At 43.1% G+C, this 24,269-nt stretch overlaps 1 protein-coding gene and 1 long non-coding RNA gene across 3 annotated transcripts in view; one reads left to right on the top strand and one right to left on the bottom strand.

The window, feature by feature from the left end:
• Window positions 1–4,745: 4,745 nt before the first annotated feature.
• LOC119567052 overlaps window positions 4,746–24,269 on the bottom strand; it is a 49,508-nt gene continuing 29,984 nt past the window's right edge. Inside the window, exons 3-5 of one of the 2 annotated variants that reach the window (XR_005226744.2) lie at window positions 17,128–17,265; window positions 9,259–9,371; window positions 4,746–8,439 (exon numbers count right to left, since the gene is read on the bottom strand). This is a non-coding gene — a long non-coding RNA (uncharacterized LOC119567052). Of the gene's footprint in view, window positions 9,372–17,127; window positions 17,266–24,269 lie in introns of both variants that reach the window. The other variant, XR_005226742.2, reaches the window with a different exon arrangement.
• On the top strand, window positions 15,231–17,423 carry LOC102936499 (transcription cofactor HES-6). Its single transcript, XM_007062465.3, has 4 exons — window positions 15,231–15,388; window positions 15,956–16,051; window positions 16,166–16,244; window positions 16,978–17,423. The coding sequence occupies exons 1-4, from the start codon at window positions 15,326–15,328 to the stop codon at window positions 17,421–17,423; spliced, it is 684 nt and encodes a 227-aa protein (XP_007062527.1). The 5' UTR covers window positions 15,231–15,325.

The raw sequence follows: 24,269 nt of genomic DNA, 5'->3' as shown, positions 1-24,269 counted from the left end.
TGGCATGCTTTGTTCTTGACAAATTCATGTTGGCTATTCCTTATACCCCTATTACTCTCTAGGTGCTTACAAATTGATTAATAATTTGTTCCAGTATGTTTCCAGATATGAAAGTTAGGCTGACTGGTCTATAATTCCTTGGGTCCTCTTTATTTCCTTTTTAAAAGATAGGTGATATGTTTGCCCTTCTCCAGTCCACTGTGACCAGACCCCTCTTCCAGAGTTCTCAAAGATAAACAGGGGCAGTTCAGAGATTGTTTCAACTAGTTCCTAGGTACTAAGGTGCCTTTCATTGGGACCTGCCACCTGAAGACATCTAACTTAATCTATCTAATTATCCTTTAACTTGTTCTTTCCCTATTTTGGCTTGTGTTTCTTTCCCTTGTTATTAATTATGTTCAGTATGTGGTCACAATTTACCTTTTTAGGGAAAACTGAAGCAAAATACGCATTGAACACCTCAGCCTTCTTCATGTCAACTTTTATTAACTCCCCTCCCTGCTAAGGAGAGGACCTACACTTTCCTTCATCTTTCTCTTGCTCCTAACATAGTTATAGAACCTCTTCTTATAGCCTTTTATGCCCCTTGCTAGGTGTTAGTCATTTCATGCCTTAGCCTTCCTGATTTTGTCCCTGAGTGTTTGTGATATTCTTTTGTACTCATCCTTAGCAATTTGTCCATTTTTCTATTTTTGTAGGATTTATTTTTGATTTTCAAATCATGAAAGAGCTCCTGATGGTGCCATATTGGCCTCTTACTACTCTTCCTACCTTTCCTTCTGTGACGTTTTGGGGAACACTGACCAGAAAGAGGTTCCGTCACTGCCTGCCTTGTAACTTTGGGTACTTTAATGCTATGCTGCTATGGGTTAGAACTCTGAAACTAGTAGCCAGCCTACAAGTATAAAGGTCTCACCCTGGCATCCACCCACTTAGTTACTCCTTGCAGGGTGACCCCAGTATCTCCTCTGCCCCCAGGTCTCCCCAATCCAATGCCCTAATTCTCAACTACCAGACACACAGACTTTTCCCTTCTGGTTCGCCACCCCCACAGGAGTGAAACCTGCCCCCAGTTACCTGGTCACTTGGGGTCACACACTCCATCCAGTTTGCACAAAAAAGACCTGCTAAGGGTAAAAGTAAGAAGTTTATTTGAAAGAAAAATCACAGATTCAGAGGTGAAATAGTAAGAAAAAACAAGTTACACAGAAAATAAATATAAAGATGCAACCTCTGGCTCTACACTTCTATATTAGCTAAATTCCCTTTTCTAATACAAGTTAACTATTGGCTCTGAACCGTTTCCCAGTATGCCTCCTGTCATAGAAGAGATCCAGTGCTGCAGGGACAGCACCCCGCTTAGATGCTGGCTTTCCATTTCTGGATAGCTTTCACTTCAAACCCATGCCCTTTTAACAGGCTTTGCAGTATTTTTTTTTCTCTCTCTCCAGGCTGGTCTACACTGAAAAGTTACATTGGCATAGCTAGGTTTCTCAGGGGTGTGAAAAATCCAAATGCTTGAGAGACATAGTTAAGCCGACCTGTAGATAGCAGTAGGTCAACAGAAGAATTCTTCTGTCAACCTAGCTACCACCTCTTGGGGAGCTGGAGTACCTACGCCAATGGGAGAAGCCCTCCCGTTACTGCAGTAAGTGTCTACATTGAAGAGCTCCAGTGTCTACATTGAAGAGCTCCAGTGTAGCAGTGCCCCTGTAGCGTTTTGAGTGGCCATCTCACCACCACAAAATTAGATCTGCCCAACTTATGTTAGCACACAGCCAGTGCAGTTATTAAATTGCTTGTGTGCATGCACATTTGGCTCCTTGTGTTGGCAGTGCGCATGCTCATAAGGAGCTCTTGTGTTGATTGTACTGTCAGTGTGTGGCACTGTGGGACAGCTCCCACAGTTAGTAAGCCAGTAAGAGTCGATGTAAGCAATGCAGTGTCTACACTGACACTGTATCAACCTAATTACATCAACCTTGGCTCGACACCGCCCGGGGAAGTGGTGTTATTAAATCGGAGTAGAGAGGTACTTACATCAGCGAGAGCGAAATTTAAGTGAAGACACTTCCGCAGGTAGGTCAACACAAGGCAGCTTACATCGCCCTAACCATGTAGTATAGACCAGGCCTTAGACTATGATAATTCATGATTACAAAAAGTGGGGAAATGCCCTTCTCCTTAGCTTTCCAATACCTGGGTTTTCTTTTCAATTTCAATGTCTTGCCATTAACTGTATTTAATTGTCCACCATTGTCTCTCCCTGGACATAGTTAAGCCGACCTAATCCACAGTGTAGACAGCGGTCGGTCAACAGAAGAATTCTTCTGTCAGCCTAGCTACCACCTCTTGGGGAGGAGGAGTACCTACACCAATGGGAGATGCTAGGTGTTTGGAGTTAGTTTCATGTGAACAACTGTCTTGCGAGGTGCCCCTCCCTGTCTGATTGTTTCCCTACGCTGCTGGTAGGTGATGGTGTAGTTACAACCTCGTTACAATTACAATGTTCTACACATATACACAAGCATGCATTGGTAACCATAACCTATACACATATCTCCTAATGACCATCAAGTTCAGAACGTTACATGCTTTCATAAAAGATCTTACTTGACATATAGACAATCAGTGGATTCAACCGCTTATTTGGGGTTCAGATGACTTATTCTCCCCCGGAGATGTCTGCACCCTGATTGTCACACCTTCATATCAGGACAGTTTGCTGTTGCACTTGTAATACTGTCTCTCTGAGAAAGTGCCAGCACTCCTGAAACCCTAGCTATAATAGTCATAACCTGCAATTCTATATCTGTTTTCTTTAATGATAATGTGAATGATAACAGCCTAGTATGGAGAACATAGTCTATCCTGTGCAAGGGATACAGTTTACAAATGAGGCAGCCCAGTGTCATTTTACAAGGCAATTTCCTCCACTAGAGGAAATCAGCAGAGACCATCATAGCATTCCTCTACAGATATGTAGTATCAATGTAAGCCCACAAGAGGGCATGCTCTGCATATGTCAAGTATTGGGAGTAAGATTTCCCTCCAGTGTAACTCTGGAATGAATTACTCACATAGGTTTGTGAGGCCTAGAAGAGAAGCAAATCACAGGGAGTGGCCCAAATGCATCAGAACAAAGGCTGGATGAAATACAAATACAAAAAACCCAGAAGGGTTTGCTTTGGTCCTTTTTTCTTAGGCTGTTTGTGGCTGAATTTCCTGCTCATGGAAATGAGGGACAGCATGGTGCCCTTTCCCATCCTGTACCGCCAATCTCAGGCTCTGTCCCTTTCCTGAGGCTCTATCGCTTAGAAACTGGCAGACGTGCTGAACTCTAGCACACTGCCTCCTATTTGCAGAATCTGGACAAACGGTGAATGGGATAAAGCCACCCAGCTCATTTGAATTTGAGATGCCTGATCCAACACCCACTGAAGTCAGAGGATCCGTGGAGCTTGGGGGCTTCACACACTGCTATGTCTGGAGGGTACAGAAGAGGGCCAAACCCCAACACTCAGCAGAGGAGGTTGGAGGAAACTCCATGAGGAAAACCTTCCAGGGTCCCCGCCCACAGATACGATCATGGAAGGGTATGATTTGACCCAAACATTTTCCCTACAGCCAAAGATACACATGCATCTTTGGGGGAAGGGATAGCTCAGTGGTTTGAGCTTTGGCCTGCTAAACCCAGGGTTGTGAGTTCAATCCTTGAGGGGGCCATTTAGGGATCTGGGGAAAAATTGGGGATTGGTCCTGCTTCGAGCAGCGGGGTTGGACTAGATGACCTCCTGAGGTCCCTTCCAACCCTGATATTCTATGATTCTGATTCTATGTAGTATCTTTCTTGTTCACCCTAATTTCACAGTGATAAATAATCCAGTTCATCTTTATTGACCATACTATTTATATACATTCATTTCTTTGAGGGGTCTACAAGCATGTGGACAAGAGTGATCCAGTGGATATAGTGTACTTGGATTTTCAGAAAGCCTTTGACAAGGTCCCACACTCAAGACTCTTATGCAAAGTAAGCGGTCATGGGATAAGAGGGAAGGTCCTCTCACAAATCAGTAACTGACTGAAAAATAGGGGGGAAAGGTAGGTATCAATGACCAGTTTACACAATGGGGAGAGGTGAATAGCAGGGTCCCCCAAAGATCTGTCCTAGGACCAATGCTGCTCAACACATTCAAAAATGATCTGAAAAAGAGGGTGAACAGTATAGTGACAAAATGTGCAGATGATACAAAGTTATTCAAGATAGTTAAGTCCAAAGCAGACTGCAAAGAGGGATTTTGCAAAACTGGGTGACTGGGCAACAAAATGGCCGATGAAATTCAACATTAACAAGTGCAAAGTAATTCACATTGGAAAAAATAACTTCAACTATGTATATACAATGATTGGGTCTAATTTAGCTGTTACCACTCAAGAAAGTGATTTTGGAGTCACCATGGATAGTTCTATGAAAATTTCTGCTCAATGCACAGCAGCGGTAAAAAAAATCATCATAAGAGGAGAAACTAAAAAGATTAGAGCTGTTTAGCTTAGAAAAGAGATGGCTAGAGGGGGATATAATAGAGGTCTATAAAATCATGAATGGTGTGGTAAAAGTGAATAGAGAAGTGTTATTTGCCCTTTTCCACGGTACAAAAACCAGTGGTCACCCAGTGAAATTAGGAGCAGCAGATTCAATACAAACAAAAGGAAGTACTTTTTGACATAATGCACAACTAATCTGTGGAACTCCTTCCCAGAAGATGTTATGAAGGTCAAAACTATACCTGGGTTCAAAAAGATAAGTTCATGGAGGACTGGTCCATCAGTGGCTATTAGACAAGATGATCAGGGATGCAACCTTATGCTCGGGGCTACTCTAATCCTCTTACTACCAGAAGCTGGGAGTAGAAGATGGGCTCGTGGACTCTTCCATAATTGTCCTGTTTTATTACCTCCCCCTGAAACTTTGGTACAGGCCACAGACAGGGCTAGACGGACCATGGTCTGACCCAGTATGGCAGCTCTTATGTTCTCTCTAAGATAAACATTTTTAATAATTTTGTCAGCACTCATATATTATATACATAACAAGTCAGAGTTTGTTTGAAGAGAGATACATCTCCGAACAGTATTTTAGGTCTTGTCTACACAGGGAGGTTAGTGTGTGAATGTAACTACTCCGCCCTAACTCCCTGTTTGGACACTTACCGTGCACTGAGAGTGCTCTAAGTCAGTTTAGCTAAATATACTTCCAAAGTGCATTAAGCTAATTCATACAAAGGCACTTTCAGTACACAGTAGGAGTGTCCACACAGGGAGTTAGTGCAGAGTAGCTAGTGCATACCAGCTACTGCTGGCTTTTTCCACAAGCCTCTAGTGAGTATTGTGAATCGCAAGTAGATTCATAAAAAAACCTGTGGGACAGACCCTTGAGTGCACCGAAGCAGCGCTCAGAATGGGGTGGGGGGCAAAGGAGGCTTTACACCATCTTTTGCCCCTAGACTCACTTAAGTGAAACTCAGAGCAGCCTCAAGGTTGTCTTGGAATGGGCTGGAGCTTATGCCCTCCCCCACCCAGGGGCAAACAGAAAGGGGTGGATTATTTTTGGCCGGGGGTGGGGGGGGCTTCAGCCTCATCTATCAAAACTCTAATCTGTTGCAGAACCCCAGGTGAGCAAAGAGTGAATCTGGCTGTTGACATATCTCCCCTCTCAGTGCACTTGGCAAAATGAAACACACACACACACCCCAAAACAGTGGGAAAAGGACAGGAGAGGGCAAGGGCAGCATCACTTTCCCAATGCCCACATGCAGACAATGGCGTGTTCTGACAGGGAGTTTGCACACAGGCAGTGGCACAAGGACACATTCTGATGAAGACAATGAGGAGTCTGAGGGCACCTTAAAGACGAACAGATTTATTTGGGAATAAGCTTTCGAGGGTAAAAAACTTCTTCAGAAGTGGGTTCTTTACCCATGAAAGCTTATGCCCAAATAAATCTGTTAGTCTTTAAGGTGCCACCGGACTCCTCATTGTTTTTGTGGATAAAGACTAACACGGCTACCCCTCTGATACTTGATGAAGGGCATGTTCTGACTAAACACTGGCTTTACATCACTCTGGGCTTCCTCTACATAAGGGGAATTCTCAGCTGTCTACTTAAGGCACCTTTGTGCAGCTGGAATGGGCACTGTGTTCTGAGCGTGTGATCTACAAAGCTGGGGTAAAATACCAAGTATTTTTTGCAGGGAATTTTCTTCCCATTTTTATCTAAATTTCCCACTTTTTTTTCATATTTTCAACAACAAAAATCCAAACCCAAAACATTCTCAGGTATTTGGTAAAAGAGTAATAACAACAACAACAACATTTGGGTTCTGTGGTTTGTTTTTGTTTGTTTTTTAACAGAAAGCAGAAAAGGTTTATTATTAAAAATTAGTTTTCCATTGAAAGTCATTAAAATTATTTGTTCTGTGAATTTTTTGTTTCCCCTAAAAAGCTATTTTTACTTAACCAATTTACTTATTCATTTTTAAACTAGAAAATTTGGACCAGCTCTAATTTACAGTGTACGTTTTTATGATTTCTTTGACAGTCTCTCTTATTGAGTAGTATCTAACTTGTAGATACTAACCCCGCCCGCAGCAGGAGGAACAAGCGGTCTCCTCTTGGTTCCTGAGCTGTGCCCAGCACCAGTGCATGAATAAATCCTTCAGTTAAGGCCTTGTCTTCATTAGGCTTTTACCATGTCTTGGTTAGCATGTGTTAGCTACCACAAGGTCAAAGCACACCCTTTTTTCCTCCAGTGGGTGACACCCTGACAAGAAGAAGTAGGAAGAAGTCTTCAAACTTCCAGTTGCTCAAACCAAACTTTCCCTCCTCTCTAAAGGCTCATAGCTTAGGAAAGATCCTCTTATTACTTCTCTTCTCACATGATTTTGCTTTGAGGGGGCCTAGTGTTCTTGTTTGTCCAGATATTATCATACCCCTATAGCTCAGATCCTCCCGCTCTGCCTGCTTGATCACCCTTTAAATCTGCTTAGTGCTGCACAGAAGCCCTTTCACTCTGTGCAAACACATCCCCCGAGGATCCACTTGGAAGTACCGTGCTAGGGCTCTGTTAAGAATTTTGATTTACGGGTGTGTTTACTACCCTGACAGATTTCATGCATTCAAACAGAATAAGCCTTGTGCAAAGACAGCCTGCCACCTGCCTCAGTCTTCATCAGCTTCCCAGGGTTTAACCCTTCACTGCTTTGTAGCAAGGCATGGCAGTTCAAGCTAGCTTATGGATGCACATTGGAACAGTGAGATACCTGCTAAAACAGCCTAGTTTTGAACCTCTCTTGTCTCCTCCCAAAAGGGTTAAATGAAATGTAACACACCATGACACCAGTCCCAGTTCAGTCTGTTAGTATGTTTGGGCAACTAATCAGTTAAGCATGATGATACTAAGATTGTAAGATCTATTCCTACGGAAGAAGTCTGTACTAAATGAAACTTCTCAGTAATCAATGCCTGCTCTAATTAATACAACATAATTTATCAATGTTATCTATGCAAATCCCTCTTTGAATACAGTAGTTGCTACACTGAGATGGGCACACGTGTAACTTCAGATACAGAAAGAGAAAAGGAGTGCACAGAGAAAGTAATTGAGTCTAACTGTAAGCCCTTAATAGCTGGATATGTTTGAGAATTTCATTCATGCTCAGAAATAAGAGGGAACTGGATCAAGTACTTTTGAAATAGATGTACATTGGTATGTTTTAATAATACTTAGCACTTAAACATGATCCCTTATATCTCTCCTGTTAATTATCCTCATTTTACAGATGGGAATACAGAGACTGCGAAATTAAGGCCGATGTTTTCAAACTTGTCTAAAGTTAGTCTCCTAAATTCATATTTAAATACCAAAATAAGCAGCCCGATTTTTTAGGCAAGTGGTAAACACATAGTATCTGTGGAAATAAGGCCTCTTTGCTTAGGTACCTTGCTTCGGAACTGGAGACTGAAAACGTTGGCCTATGTGATTTGTCCAAGGCCATAGTGAGAGTCTTGTGTCAGAGCCAGAATTAGAACTCACACCTTCCTGTTTCCAACTGGGGTGCTCAGATCTCTGGATAATGTCCCTCTGCGATTGTCAAATGCAAAGAAACTCCATTCCTATCACTTTATAAATGCTATAACGAGATCACTGGGTCTTATACTGTTTGACAACTGTTTCTCTCCCCCCGCCGCCCGCTGCCAAAAGTCACCAGCAAATCTTTGGGGGAAAATTACTAGCCTGTGCCCAGTCCCTGTCTTCAGACTTCCACTGATATTACTTTGCTCAGGTATCAAGAAGTAGTCCTTGCCAGGTGCCAGGAACATCCCATACACCACAGAACTGATTCCAGCTGAAACATCCTGAGACTCTGCAAACAGATTCTGGGGAACATAGAAGGAGTGGTTGAATGTGTGGTGACATGGATCAGACATGTACAGAATTGTATAGTGTCTGTGATTAGTCTGACAAGCAAAGCGTCATGTCTGTATGAGACATCAGATGTGGAATAGTGTCTCTATCGAGTAGCAGAAATACAGCATTCTGTGACTACACACTCGCATGCTGCAGTCTTGCACAGTGCTTTACTTAAAATAAACATTGCCACTGGGGTGCACTATGCTCCAGAGATTACAGCAAAGGGCTGTGAATGAGAAGGGTTCGAATCCACACCAAACCAACCACTCACCATATCGCCTTGGGTAAGTCATACAACCCAGTTAAGTAGAGAAAAGCGTACCTAAGCAGCTGATACAACATTCAAATAGAACTATTCTGGAGAAATAAAAGTTCTTCATCACCAATAGCTTCATCTCGAACACCACACTATGCAAAGCAAGCCCTCCACAGTGACCACTTTTGAACGAGCTGTTGTTCTAATAGGAAACTAAGACTATTGCTTAAGTATAACCACCAGGCTTCTCCATCTGGACACTGACATCATTGATTATCGCACATCCAATGACCTATGGAAGCAACAAGAATGCTTGGATTTCCTCATGGCTTGGACTCCTCCAGCCCACCCTGCAATCTGATAGGTGGGTGGCCCAGGCAGCCTATTGGACACAGTGATCACAAGGTATTTAATTTACACTTACAGCCTCTGACATATCAGTGTACCATAAAGGGAAACACGCTCTTTCCTGAGACCTGTCCCTGCTCATGTCTGTGTATCTACAGTTCTAATCGCAAACTAAACCCACTCTGTGAAATGTCTTCTAGAAGACAACTTCTTGCTCAGCACCAAGTTCTCGATAGCTGGTGATGACTCAGAACATGGACCAGCAGAGAGTCATATATGGCAGCTGAATGATACCTGAAATGGAAGAGAAAGAAAGAACACCTTACTGAGCCATGATTCTCTCATTTGGCTACACATTACAACATCTCACATCATGCAAGGGAGCTGTCGCTGGAATTCATTTCTCAGTTAGTACCTGATCCATAGCCCATAGAAGTCAGTGGGAGTTTTTCCACTGATTTCAACGAGCTTTGGATCAGGCCCTTGTTTTATCCCAGGAAAGCAGAAAGGGTTAAAAACCTTCCCCTTGTGCCATTATAGACTTGCTGTCCATTTCTCTGCTGCTTATTAGATTGTTCATGGCTATTAGGTTTGTTTGAATAAGCTCTTTTGTTCTATAGAGTTTTCCCACGTCCCTTCATTCGCTAGGCAGTCGCGTGTCCTAAGTCAAAGAGGGGCTGTGGCCATGAATTCTTAAAGAAACTTTTTTCAGAGCAAGACATCTGCCTTGGAGGGAACCTGCCAACATCTGCCACACTTTTTCCATTTTCAAGACCCTTTCTTTCTGTCTTAAAAAGTGCGGGAACAGATGTTAAAAGTTGTTTTCTTGTGAAAGAGTGTGAAATGTAGACAAATAGCAAAAAAAGAGCAGTCAAAGCTGAGCTGCCCCTTGCTTTTCGGGAAAGCGAGGTGCAAAGACAGGCTTTGCCTAGTCTGGAGAATCTATCTTTTCAGTCAGATCTGGCAGCGTGCAATGTAAAAGTAAAAAAGAAAATTGCAAAATACTTCCTTTAATACTATAGCAACATTTGCATTTGCCTGCATATTTCCCAGACAATCCCAGGCACAGATGTCCCTGAATGAAGGGTTACTTTTTAACCATCACAGCTCTTTGATTCCAAAATAAAGACCTGAGCCCTGAATGAGAAATGCCAAAGAACTGTTTACAGCTAAAGCTGCCCTTATTGACATTTTGAATGCTGTCTTACAAACCAATTTTGAAATGCTCCTACCAAAAACATAAGTCATTTGCAAAGGCTGTGGTATATGAGATTAAAATGTTAGATCTCACTCTTCAGAGCACACTGCACAAAACAATGGGTCAAACTCACTCCAACAGAAAAACATATACATCATAGGAGTTACAAGAGGAACAGATATGGCCCCAAATGGTCAGATAACATTTAGGGTGACCTTTTCCTTGGGCCTCATTTACTGCATCTGCAGTATGTGTGGGCTAATCCATTTCCATATTCAAAACCCATCATTTGGATCTAAAAGCAGCCTGGTAAAACTCACATGGACTTCAACAGGAGCAGAGTCAGGCCAATGCTAAGTGTTGTTGAAAATCCCACATTAGTCTCTGACCCAAACTTGGGTACGAGCACATGATTAAGCATGTTTTACCTTTGGATAGCACCACTGATTACATGTGTTGCCTATCATAGTCTAACTGTCCTTTTACAAGCATCTCTTTCCTGCTTGCAAGGAAGCAGTATATCAGTTTTCAAGACTTTGCCTTCCTGACTGGTACCACTGTTGGAAAGATTTTCAAATTGAAGGAAGAGATATATTGAAATATAGCTAGTAATGATAGCAATATACAGAAACATGTAGGTAAGAAGTTATAGCTGAATGTGCAAATATTCATATTCTCATGCCCCATTGTGGCTGCAGCTGCAAAAATGATGGCCACCATTAAAGGTTAAGAAATTATATTTTTCTGGGACAGTCCCAGTTTTTCATAGGATGTCCCATATCCAGGGAACTTTCTTTAGGATGCCTGAAATGCCTCCCCCACCCGATTTTCCTCCTATTTCATTAATCAAAATGTTTAGGGTTTTTGTGTAACTATAAAATGGTTGTTCCAGACTTATTGCTATAACGAATAGTAAACATTTCTTGCATCCATTTCACTCCCATCACGTAAAACGTGTGCATTTCACATCAGCCATTATTCGAGGTCAAAATTTGGCATAATATGTCAGGCAATGACATTGTACAAGGAATCTGATGAGTCCATGCTCTGACAACTCCATGCTCTGACCCCTCAGGAATGGGAGGGAAAATACAGGGAGCTGATGGGGCACAGGAGACTGTGGGGAGGTTGTAAGGGGCACAGGAACTTGTGCAGGACAGGCAGTGGGATGAGACAGTGCTAAGAGGGAGGGGGATGGAGCTGGATACAATGGCAGCTCCCCAGGGGACAGGAGAGGGTGAGGGAATCCCCTCCAAGCAGCCAGCAGGGAGGCCTGCATTTCTGTGTGTGCATTTGAGATCTAGCTCTGCGCCTGAAATGATCCCACGTAGATCAGGAGGGGGAGACTTCCCCCTAAAGGCTCCAATATCAAGAGGCAGGTGAAAAACAAGGAGACAGATCATTGTTAGGCCAATTTTGGGATTTTGTGGAGTCCGACCCCAGAGGTTTGAATGCCAGGGGTTGACAGTATTGGGTATGATGACCCATGCCATGGAGAAGAGGGCAGCAAGGGGCAGGGGTGAGAAGGGAGAAGAGGCAGAATTCCGCCTCTCTCAGATCTGTTTTGTCACTGTCCGTGAGTACTCTGCAACCCTGCTGTGATAGTATCAGGTTTTGATTTTGAAAATAAATGGCCCCCTTAATCGCTTCCTTGGGAGGGTTGCTCCTGGGAATGTAATTAAAGGCCACAGAAACTAGTAGATTCAGAGTGACAGCACTGAAAGCACAGGTGCAATCACAGTGGGTGTGGGACACTGGAGGGGAACAGGGGACAGACATGTCCTACAGCTTTTCACTCTCCTGTTAATGTTCCACATGAGGCAACCCTAACCCTCACTCCTGATCCTCCTCACTGAGCCTGGATTCCCACAGGAAATCTCTGGGGAGATCCTCTTCTAGTTTCCCCCTTGTTGTGCCATAGGGCCCCTCCTCAAACCTGACAGATCGCAGGAGACGCATGGGAGGCCAGGGCTATTTGTACAAGAGCCCTGTGCTTCTGCACTGGCAATGGCATGAAAGTGACGGGGGAAGGATGAGGGAATTGTTGATGCACTGTCAGCAACTGGAAGTGTGTTTATGATTAGAAAGGCACTCAAGTTGCAAGAGCCAGAAACAGGTCTGGACTGGAAACACCCCTGAGTTCTGGGGGTTTGGATCCAGCACAGGAGGACAACACTGGGAAAGGGATGGAGCAAGGAACGAGTCTGATGGTCAGACAGGGAAAAGACTTACAGGGACCACAAGGCCAAAGATCAATGGAGCTCATTTAAATCACCAGATAAAGAGCTCATCCAGGGAAAGATGACAAGAGACCCACTAGATTGCAGAGAACCCCTCCAAAGGCAGTCAGGTTGAGGACAGGGGAGAGGCAGCAGCCCTCTCTCATCCTCCCAATCTGATGCAGCTGGTTATATCTTTAATAAAAATATCAGGAGAGTCCAGTCCCTTCTGCTCTCCCTGCTGGAATCAGGTAAGGCAGTACAGGATGAGGTCAATGTTAACTCCCACTCCCTGTATGGGTGAAGGGGTTGGAATAGGAGCTGAGCAGCCTGATGTCCTTCAACTTCATTTACACGAGTTCCCCACCTCCACACCCTGAGCAGCTCTGCAATGCTTCCCCATCCAGCACAGGAGCAGGAGGGGAGGGGAGGCGGGGCAGGGCAGATCCCTTCCCTTCCCCAGACACTGGGCCAGGCTTTCCTAGGAGACATACACTCTATTGCAGGAGGGTACATGACCTTCTGGGACTTAATCATATTAAAAAACTGTAACTGATGGTCAAGAATGAACCTTATAGCGGCTATCCATCCACCAGCCTCCAGTGTAGCTCTTACGGTTTCATTGCAAGTAGGGTGACCAAACAGCAAGTGTGAAAAATCAAGATGGGGGATAATAGGAGCCTATATAAGAAGAAGATGCAAAAATCGGGGCTGTCCCTATAAAATTGGGACATCTGGTCACCCTAACTGCAAGTCTCATGACATATGTTGTTCTTCTTAAAGCCCCAGCTCCTGGAGTTATGTAATTATGTCAGAATCTCAGCTCTTTTTTTTTTTTTGGTTAGGTAAGTTTTTAGTTCTCCTGACCATGGAGAAAAGCTTGAAAATGTGAGCCCTGAAAGCCCTCAAATCAGAGAGACATGCTCATGGTTTGGGGGACCTGGCTCATGATTTTGAATACTTGGGGATGGCAGTACTGAGGACCTAACAGGAGTATCTCATCAGGGGGCAGTGTAACACCCTTTCATTTTCTATTGATAGGGATTACCTGGTATAATCCACCTTTCACTCCTACCCTTGCAGAGTTAGGTGGTCACCCTTATTTGGTATTAAAAAATGCATCCTGGTGCCCATCTCAACACACACCCTTTCTTGTATATCAGAGAAAATGCATAACAATGTCCCACTTTCCCACAGAGTGATGTCACCACAGTCCTTTATTAAGCAGGGCACTCCTTTCATCAAGAAATACTCTGACAGCCTCGCTGTATTTTGATAAACCGAGAGCCTCCACGGGTAGCACAACACGTATGTAGATACAGCTCCAGTACAAGCACATGCACAACGAGCAGAGCTGTAAACAGAGTATCTAGATAGACTGTACAGTATGTATATGTACATATATAAAATCATACACACATGTATTGTTTATGAGAGAGAGAAGAAGCGTGTATTTTGTTCTCACGGGTCTGTGACCCCCCCACCCACCCTTGGGGGAGCCTGGTGCTCAGTGTCATCATTTTGTAGATGTGTGGCTGGGGAGGTATGGGAAGACCTTACAGTAGAAGGGGGAGAGGCTTTTAGTTCTTCTGAAGCTACCCAAGACTTTCCTGTCTGCTAAAATAAAGTGATACATTCAACACCTCTTTAAAAGAGATAATCTATCAGACTCGACAGGATACTAGCAAATCCTTCTTATTAGCAAAACAATCAGAAAAGAAGAGCTTGTTCATGAAAACCCCCTGAGATTTTCCTTTAAAAAAAAGTATAAAGGTAAAATATAAACACATAGTGAGGAGATATGTCTAAGTGTTCCTTAAACAGCCATATGCTTTTGCATTAGTATTTCAGATGATGAAAAAACACTTTCAATAGTGTAGTCAATAAAGATACCCTTATGGAAAAATCCTGTAGAATTTAATAGGCATGAAACCCAAACTGTTCTGTAGAAAAGCAACAAAGGTCTATAGATAGTTGAAATATTAAATTCTAGGATGATTAAAAAATAGAAAGGATTATTTTCTGTTTTATAAACTTTTTAGAGTACTTTTATACAGCTGGATTACACTTCTATTGAATGCTATTGGTTTCACTCATATTACATAATGTAGGACTATTCCATGAGGGATTTTCATATATGTAAATGCATAGTTTCCATAAAGGCAATTGTCTATTGACTTTAAGGTAACGATGCCTTGTTAGGATATTTGTGAGAGACATAAAATAACCACTGGATGCATTATTATTTCTAACAGTGGAGATTGTTTTGTGTTTCAAAGCCTCCGTTTGGATATACAGTAGGAGGGGTTCATATCTTGCAAGTAAAAAGTGAAATCAGTTCAATATGATAATAAAATAGATTAAAAAGCCCAGAAATTTAGAAGAAATTCTCCCAGGTGTAACTCAACTGGTTACAGCCTATTGTTGCTCCCTGGGAATCTGTGTAAATTGAGCAAGGAGCCATGTGATCTGCTCAGTGCTCCCATTTTGAGTCTCTTCTTCTTAACAAAAGCTTTCTGCAAAGCAAAGCTTTTGTAGGCTGGACATCTGTCGCTGTTTGTGGGGGCAAGTTGGCCATTGAAAAGAAGCAGTGACCTGTCAGCCTTGATTGATGGCCACAAGCCTCTGGTCTCGACCCCTCATGTGGGAAAAGAAGTCCAGCCAAGGAATGCCCTTATTCACATGTTAATTCTGGGCTATAAATACAGGCAGCCTTACAGAGGAGAGGCAAGAGAAGCAAAGAACCCTTCTGAAAAAGGAACAGCCGGCTACCCAAGTGCTTTCTTTCCCCCTTGCTTCCCAGCATTTAGGGGCAGACAAGCTGGATTATAATGACTGCCACGGCTATGGCCAGCAATGTGCAGAAACTTTCCAACACCAAAGAGGAAAGGAAGGTAGGTCATTTTATATACAGATTTACACCTACCCTGACATGTGTGGTGTATGGATACCGCACATAAGCGTGTGGACTATTATTTAGACAACACTCACTGTAGATGGTGCTTCACAACTGCAAAAATGATAGACCAAAAATAATTCCTTTCATTATAAAGATGTTTACAGGGTGTTTTTAACACTCTGGGCTGCATTTTCCTCTTACTTTACACTGGTTTTACATTGGTATATCTCTGCTGACTTCAGTTGAATTACTTCTAATGTACACCAGTATAAGGAGAGCAGACTCAAGCTTAATATGCATAAGAGTTAAACTGGCAGAGTGGTAATGAGATTATAGAGCATACAATGTCTCTCCTACTTTGTACCACATCACCCTTGGATCCTCTGATGCCACATGTAGAATGTGGCTCTTAAGGATTAAAAATGAGGGGCCCAATCTGTCCCCGACACTGTCCCCAGTGGGAGTTCTGCCAGTGACTGCAGTGGGAGCAGATTTTATTGTGATAAAACCTTGACATTCCACCTCATAAATCCTATTTTCTTTTTTAATATCTTCCTTTCAGTTAAGAAAGCCTCTGATTGAGAGAAAGCGAAGGGAAAGGATTAACAACTGCTTGGAGCAACTGAAGGAAGCAGTCGTTGGTGCATTTTGTTTGGACGTAAGTGTTGAGTTTTTCATGTCTTCCCCCTCACCCCCCTTTATTTTCTAAAAAACAAGCCCGGCATCATACAAAACAGTTCTTCTTTACTGACCTCCTTTTTTTTTTAAATAGCAATCTAAACTTGAAAAAGCAGATATCCTTGAAATGACAGTAAAGCATCTCCAGAATATCCAAAACAACAAGATCATGGGTGAGTTTCTTGGTTTTGCATTTTTCTTTCATTCACTGCATCTTTCAGATGTCAAATTTATTTCCAACCCTGGGTGGGGGCTGCATTTTTAATCAAGTAATGGTTTTTGCAAAAACCTCTTTCAAACCTGATGACACCTATGTCTATTACTGGCATATCTTCTAGTTTCTACTCTTTGCCACTAGAGGGGAATCTAAAGCCAATGCCTTTCAGTAGATGGGTTAAGTTTGTTTTTTTTCCAACAATGATATTCTCTTTCGTTTTAGCCTTGTGCCACAATTTATAACAGCAAGGAAATCAGAATTGTGGTACCCTGCTTTTTGGAATGAAGTTGTGACCAACTTTTTATTGCTTGATTTTATTTTTCCAACCACAATGATCCTTATGGAAAAGCCCTAAAGAACTGATTGGGGGTTAAATCAATAGGGGCTTTATAGCAATTTAATTTAAAACCTATAGAATTCAAGAGAGAGTTATATTCTTTCTGTAGAATTTTTAAACTATCCTATAGAATCCAGACTAGAATGCTAACCCTGTTATGGAATCACACAGGATGGTTTCAAGCCCTAGCTGTTATATAGTAACCAAGGCTATCTTTCTCAGTTAAGTTCTATAGGAATTTTCCAGAAGAGGCATTATATTATGAACTTGTTGAATGCTTGTTTAGTCAAACGTAATGTACTGCTAGCCCTGTGCACTTAAATGACTTGAATTGTCTCCTGTTCTAATGCAGCAGATTCCAAAGTGGGTCTCGAAGCTCAGCAGAGGTACAGCACTGGATATATTCAGTGTATGCATGAGGTTCACAACCTCCTCCTGACCTGTGAATGGATGGACAAGACTCTTGGGGCACGATTATTAAATCATCTCCTGAAATCCTTACCCAGATCCAGCGAGGAGACCTGCAAAGCAGCCTTAAGGTCCTCGCCTCCAGCTCACCAGGCCCACACAGTGCAGAAATCCCCTATCTGCAATAAGGGGAATACCTCAGGGTCAAGTCCATCTCAGGACCAGTTCTATCCTGTGGAGGAAAAACAAGCTTTGAAAAATTCATTTCAACCACAACCACTATCTCTCTTTAGTCAGCCTGATGTGTCACCTTCCAGCCAGATCCTACGGCCAAATTTTTCTCATAATAACCCTAGTATGGGATCATTAGATATGTGGAGACCATGGTAAAATGTATTTTATATTTTCCCTTCTAATCTTAGACACTTCTATATGTATCTTATAGATATGCCTCTTTAAAACACCTGTGGAGCAAATCTGTTCCGGTAGGTGTACTAAAGACCAGGGTACTTCAAGCCGAAGTAAACCTAAACGTAGCCTGCATTATAGAAGGCTGCTATTATTTTGTATTTATTTAATACATATAAGTTATTGTATAGAACCTCTTTTGGGCTTTTAGTGTACATTAATTATATAACTTTCTTATTTTCTTATGTTATTAAAATAATTAACATCTAATTAATAAAACAGAACTAAGGAAATACTGTCTTTTGCATTTTGGTTTCTGCCGACATTTCTTTCAGATCTCACTTAAGCTACTGAGATCATGTCCTTGAAGGAAAGAGGACAGGCTACACCCATTACTTCAGTGCAGTGGAAGTAACAAAAAGGAGAATTTAGCTCTAGCCTTCTGGAAATGCAACATTCATTCTAAAAGCTTGGTTTTCAAATTTTTAATATTAATATACATTTAATCAGCGTTCTCTGTATTACCTGTTAAAACTAGGCTATAACATGTTCACTTGAAGAGACAGTGTTTTATAAAGAGCCAAGTAGATAGTGGCTTCTGTTTATTAACAAAAATATATTGTCTGGTGCTTTGTATCTACATTTTTTTAAAAAAAAGTATAAATAAGTATTTGAAAGTTCAACACTGAAGTTTCCCTGTCTACTTTTCTTCTCTCCATTGGGCATGCACAATGATCTGTTCTTGTAAGGTTGTTTCTAGGTACTTGGCTGTTAGTTTTTGTTGTTCTTTTTGTTGTAAAGAAAAAGCAGCTCGCTGCACACATGCGCAAATCTGAAGAATTAAATGAATTTTGTTAACATATGAGATTGTAAAAAGGTCAGATGTTGCGCCCATCAACCTTGACAAATTCTTTAGGTTATACTAGTGAGCAAATTCCAGACAGGATATAAAGACCAGAAGGTAAGATTCCCTGCAAATCCTACCAATAAGTCTGGGAGGAATCTGCTCAACTTGCAGACAACATTTGGTCACAGTTTTTCAAGTCAAAGGCAGTTAAAACTTCTTTACAGTTAAAAGAGCAAGGGATCTCTTAAACAAACACTCTGCATACTAATTAATGACACCCCCTCCCCAACAGGGGACTAATTATGCAGACTGATCTGTTTGATGATGTGTCGAAAGAGTGAAAGTCATCACCTTGGGTTTTAGCATCTCTGTGAAGCTCTCCCCTTTTATCCAGCCCTCTTGAAAAGCCATTAGAAATGGTAGCACAGGGATGGCAGGAGTAACAACTGGCTTACATGAAAAGAGGGTCCATTATAGAATGCAGGCACAATGCTGAAACTGTGGTTTCTGAAGCAACTCCTTTAGAAACATTGAATTGTACAACTCTATCAGTGGCCTAAATTTCTTCCTAAATTTATCACTTGTCATTGCTTCTCCATTCTGGAACAAGCCTTCCAGATGAAAGGTAACCTCACCAATGGCTCGGAATATAGATAACATGGCCCAGTCCAGCTCCTACTGAAGTCAATGGAAAGACTCCGACTGAGTAGAATGGGAATTAGAGCAGATCCATTCATCCAGCGGAGACAATATCAATATAAGATAAACATAGGCAATGAAAATTCCTTACTATTATTACTAATACCACCCCAAGTTATTAGAAGTGAAAGAATATTAAGCATCTGTACAGCTTATTGTTTATATTTGTACACTTCAGAGAGCTTGGAATAAGGCCCCAATCCTGCATCAAGATCCACTACTGCAGTCCCTTGGTGTCAAGTCCCAGGGGCTCCATGTGGTGTAGGCGTCCAGGATAGCAGATGCATATACAGGATCAGGGTCAAAGCTGGTCAGTTTCCCTTTTGTTTCTAGTCAGTTTCACTTTCTGATGTAGTAGTTTGGGTTCACAACATCACAAGGGGATATTTAACTAAAAATATTATTTAAACTGAATATTCTAATGTCATGAAAATATTGATAATAGATTTTGATACCATCAATTTAAAAAAAAACCAAACTTTTATCTGAAAACTGTATATCCACTACTGTTATGAGTAACACCTAAAGTTATTGTAACTGAAAAAGATTAGCAATAGAAGAGAGAAACATTTTTTTTTTAAATAGGAAGTAGGAGTGGAAAACTTGGCACACTGAAACCCAATGAGAACTGGAGCTAGAAGAATCTCTTGCAGGATACTCATTTGAAATAAAGGGGATGTTCCTTAAAGGAAGGCAAATGATTTACAATAGTTTGCCACATACAGGTGTATATTATTTGTGTGTAGCAAAATGACTCTACATTTATTTCAAATCATTTAACTATATAAAGCTTAATATATTACAACAACAGTATTAATCATCTACTTTGTACATAACTAGCCCTTTCAGCTGAGGATCCCAAAGTGTATTGCGTACTCTTATCTAAGGTGATCAGATAGCAACTGTGAAAAAACAGGACAGGGGGTGGGGGATAATAAGCACCTATATAAGAAAAAGTCCCCCAAAACGAGACTGTCCCTTTAAAAAGGGGACATCTGGTCACCCTACTCTTATCCCCATTTTACACATGGGGAACTAAGGCTCAGAGAGGTTAAGTGACTTGTCCAAAATCACACAGTGGGTGTGCCTATGCTAGAAAAATTAGTGCCCATATTACAGCAGCAGCCATCAACAGTGCAGCTCCACTGACGCTAAGCCATCAGTATCAATGTTTCCATCTACCTCCTATTTCGATGGAGACGCCCTATTTTGACACATACATCCCACATCCTGTAAGATACTGATTAAGCTTGTCAGATAAAGTACAGTCATAAGCTGACTTAGGTTAGTAAAGAATCCCCTGAGTGCATTGCAGAGCTCTGATGGCATGTCGTGGATTTATGCTGCTTGTTGTGCCCTAACATGGTGCTATTTCATTACAGCAATAGTGAGGTTACATTGCAATGTTGTGTTTCAAGATGAGACTGAGCCACAGTTGGATCCAAATTTCCCTAAAGTTTGGGAGTTTTCAGAGCCAAGGTTTTAGTTTGGCTCATTTTAGGACAGTACTAAGACATGTGCTTAAATTTAGGCGTGAGCTTATGTCCCACTGATTTAAATGAGGTCTAAGTATGTGTTGATGTGCTGTCCTGAATAGGAGAGCTTTTGTGAACTGGACCTTAAAAGATAGGCACCAGCTGCGAAGTTTGGGTCTGGATTCAGACTTTCCTATGCAGCTGTTCTTGCAGGTGTTCGGAGCTGGGGTTTGGTCCAGACCCATGTAGCTGTAATGCAATATCATCACATATTTATGCAATGCTTTGGGTGCAGCAGGACAAATCCAAACAGGTAGCAATTCTATGTGTATGATTGTGACAGGTTGATCCACTCGTCACATGGATAGCACATCCTCCTGGCCGCATTATCTGGATCTGCAGACCCTTCAGCTAAGTCATTATTGCGGTTTCCCCTTCCGAGGGAAAAAGTCTTGTCTCCCAGTCTTCCTATTCACTGCTCCACCGGTGCCACTTCCCCAATGGCTGGTTGGGGAACCAGGGCCCACCCTGTACTCCGGATTCCAGCTCAGGGACCCTCTAATCAACAGCCAAGGCCTCTTCCACTCTTGCTACATGTCCCTGAGCCCTTTCCTAGTCCTCTGGCTCTCCCTTCCTTCTCTGGATCTGCCAGCTTCACTGCTCCTTCCTCCCAGGGAGTGTCTGCAGCCTTTCCCAGAAGCCCCCTCTTTTGTTAGCTTCCTAGCTTATATAGGCCCCACCTATTCCTGCACAGGTGAGCTTCTTCTAATTAAGACTTCTTTCATAGTCTTAATTTCCCCCAACTTGCTGCCTAATAGGCTAATCAGCCGTTCTGGCCTGCCTTAACACTTTTAGGGTAAGTGTGGGGAGGACATCCCATCAAAATGATCAGTGGGCCCAGTCCAGCTTGCACTGAAGTCAATTGCATTGCCTTCAAATGGAACAAGATCCGATCTTTTAACAGGTACCCAGGAAGTACATGTATCGCACTGAACCCATGACCCTGTATGCTTCCTACTATATGGTCTTGTCTCAAAACATACACATACTCAACCCTCTGGGAGGCCTGACGATCCCTATATTTTCTTTCACTTCATACTCTCAAGGCTTCACACGGGAATAGCCATCTTTCTGGCCAGGAATGGCCAGATGGTATCGCCAGTGCAACCAGTCCAAGCTCCACTTTAATGGGCTGGAACAGGTGAGGCTGAAAGACACTACAAGAGTCTATCTCCTGCTGGGCTCTGCTTTGGCCAAAAACGTAAAATGAACAAACTAGTTAAAAGCCAAATTTTCATCCTCCATATTTTTCACCTACAATTTTGCATATGCAAATTCTTACAAAGAATAGAACATAGACACACACCAACCTGACCACTTCTACAAGACAAGTAGTGAGACATCTAAATCCTCTGCAGTCACAAGTGATTGGACTTGTAAAACAATAACTACTGGTGCACAAAGGAAGGGGCCGATTTTGAACATTTAACCATCATGCCTAATTTGGGGGAAGGAGGCTAAAATTTAAAAAAAATAGCTTTTGTTCACTGTATAGCTGCACACATACATATATCTCCCATTATACCATGTATATGTTCATAGTCATTTCATTTTTAGTCTTTTGGTTTAATAGAAACAACGCTGCTTTGGGGACCTAAACCAAAGTTTGTTCCTGCATTCTGAGCTATCCCATAAACACTGATAATATATGAGCATAGGCTAGTCCTGCATTTGTACCCTCTCCACATTTCACTTATGTTGTTGGTCTACCCATGGTGAGAGCCAGGCTTAGCCTTAAACCATCTCCTAGTGAAACACATGACATTTTGTCTGTGAAATTTGGTCATGGATGTATCAGAATATGACTGTTCATCATGATGTGATGTCTCCAGTGGTTTGTGTGAGACCTGGAGTTGGGTATAATGAATCCCAGTGTATATCCTGTAGTGTGAAAAAATGTCTGGGACAATTAGAATGGCTTAGCCAAATGTGGCATGACAAACATGACCCAACAAAATGTCCTGCACTGGAATTCCACCATGACCAGGTGGCCAGACTTCAAAGCCCACAGCAACAGAGCCACAGAAATTTGAGTGTCTGAAAATGTTGTGGGAGCTTGGAGTGACCTTACAAGATTGGGGAACTTTCCTGGTCTATACTTGATGAACTGCCCAAATACCTGTAAGAGACAGTTGGGGGCAGTGCCTATTGTGCCCGTTCCTCTCTCCTCTTGGTAGTCTCTGGAATGGAACCCCCCACGCCAGGGGTCAGAGCTCCATGATTCTGGGGACTCAACACTCTAGCGAGCAGCTGTTACCAATATCATGCTCTCCTCACTGCCAAGTGCATGCTCATACAAGAGCTATTCCTAGTAACAACTCCCATGTGGTGAGGGGAGCAAGTGACAGCCCAGCTCTTAATGGAGAGATGGTTTGGGGGCAGGGAATGGGCAATACCAAGGAGAAGCAACTCTACTGAACAGTTAGCTCTGCCTTTCCCAGTGGATCCCTGAGAGCCATGCATTTTGGAGGCCATACCCTCCACCTCCTTGAGTCCCCTCACCCCTGAGACGAACATTAGTCAGAAAAAACTCTGAGGGGACCCACCTCAGAGATCTGCGCTTGGTATTTTAATCGTAGCATAATTTTACTTTTCCTGTGGTTTGTCATGACAGCACTCCGTTATACCATCCCCATTTCACATGTGTGCGCACATGTAAACGGGGGAATAGTCCCACTATTGTGGGGAACTTTCCTGGCTTCTGCACTACCCCGGTGAAGTGGGCTAGCGAAAGGATTTGAGTCCTCGCTCCCACTTCCTTTACCCAGTGGCCTCCCTGCCCTTGAGGACTCCCCTTCCACGCTCCTGTCTGGCAGAGTCCTCGTAACCCCAACAAGGCTGGGCCCAGGATTCCAGGGGGGCTCGACCCCCAACCCTGCTGGGGTAACCTAGGACAGGGGCTAGGGTGTCCCCACTCCGGGGTACTCTCTCTGCCCTGGGCACTTCTCTGACCCACTGACCATTACATACAATTTAAAGCAAATGCAAGTTATTTAATCAGCAATTAATTTTAAAAAGAATAAGGAAAAATGGGAAAGGTTAAAGGAAACATCAACGCGCTCTGTGGCAGGGAACATCACAAACAGTGTCTCTGGAATGTCAGGGCAGTTCACAGTCTGTTCCTTGTAAGTCCCAGGCCTTCTTCTCAGGCCCTGGCTGTGCTGTAGGGATGCTGTGGGTTGGACACTTGCTTTGGTGGTGGCCACACGCTCTCAGGCTCTAAGTGGTAGGACCCTTCTCCCCAGTGTCGCCCCCGCCCTGTCGGGGTTACGATCCAAGCCTGGCCTGCAGAGCATCTTGGCTGAGGCGTCTCCCTGTGCTGGGCCCGCTGCCCAGGGTCCCCTTCGCTCTCCCCAGCTGCTCACTGCACCCAGCTCCAGACTGCTCCAGCCCCACCTCCACCACTCTGCCTCAGCACTGCTGCTGCTGCTGCTCTGCCTCCAGCTCCCTGGGCTGCTTCTCTGGCCCGCTTCTCTGGCCCCTCGGGCTCTGGTTGCTACAGCTCTGCTCCCAGGACAGGTCTGCTCTGCAGGCCGCTCCCTTGACTCTGCTCCCAGCACTGACCTGCTTCCTGGCCTGCTTTTCTGGCCCCTCTGGCTTTGGTTGCTGCAGCTCTCCTCCCAGGGCAAGTCTGCTCTCTCTGGGCTGTGCCTCTGGCTTTGGGGCTGCAGCTCTGCTCCCAGGACAGGGTCTGCTCTCTCTGGGCTGCTTTTCTGGTCCCTCTGGATCCGGTTGCTGCAGCTCTGC

Source organism: Chelonia mydas, chromosome 9 (genome assembly GCF_015237465.2).
Source record: "Chelonia mydas isolate rCheMyd1 chromosome 9, rCheMyd1.pri.v2, whole genome shotgun sequence".
In the NCBI taxonomy this organism is placed as follows: Eukaryota; Metazoa; Chordata; order Testudines; family Cheloniidae; genus Chelonia; species Chelonia mydas.
The sequence above is the reverse complement of the archived record's forward strand: the minus strand, read 5'-3'. Positions and strand labels throughout refer to the sequence as shown.

Coding starts and splice junctions, on each gene's coding strand:
- LOC102936499 (XM_007062465.3), top strand. CDS start 15,326: ATGACTGCCACGGCTATGGCCAGCAATGTGCAGAAACTTTCCAACACC. Junction 15,389..15,955: donor ACACCAAAGAGGAAAGGAAG/GTAGGTCATTTT, acceptor TCTTCCTTTCAG/TTAAGAAAGCCTCTGATTGA. Junction 16,052..16,165: donor TTGGTGCATTTTGTTTGGAC/GTAAGTGTTGAG, acceptor TTTTTTAAATAG/CAATCTAAACTTGAAAAAGC.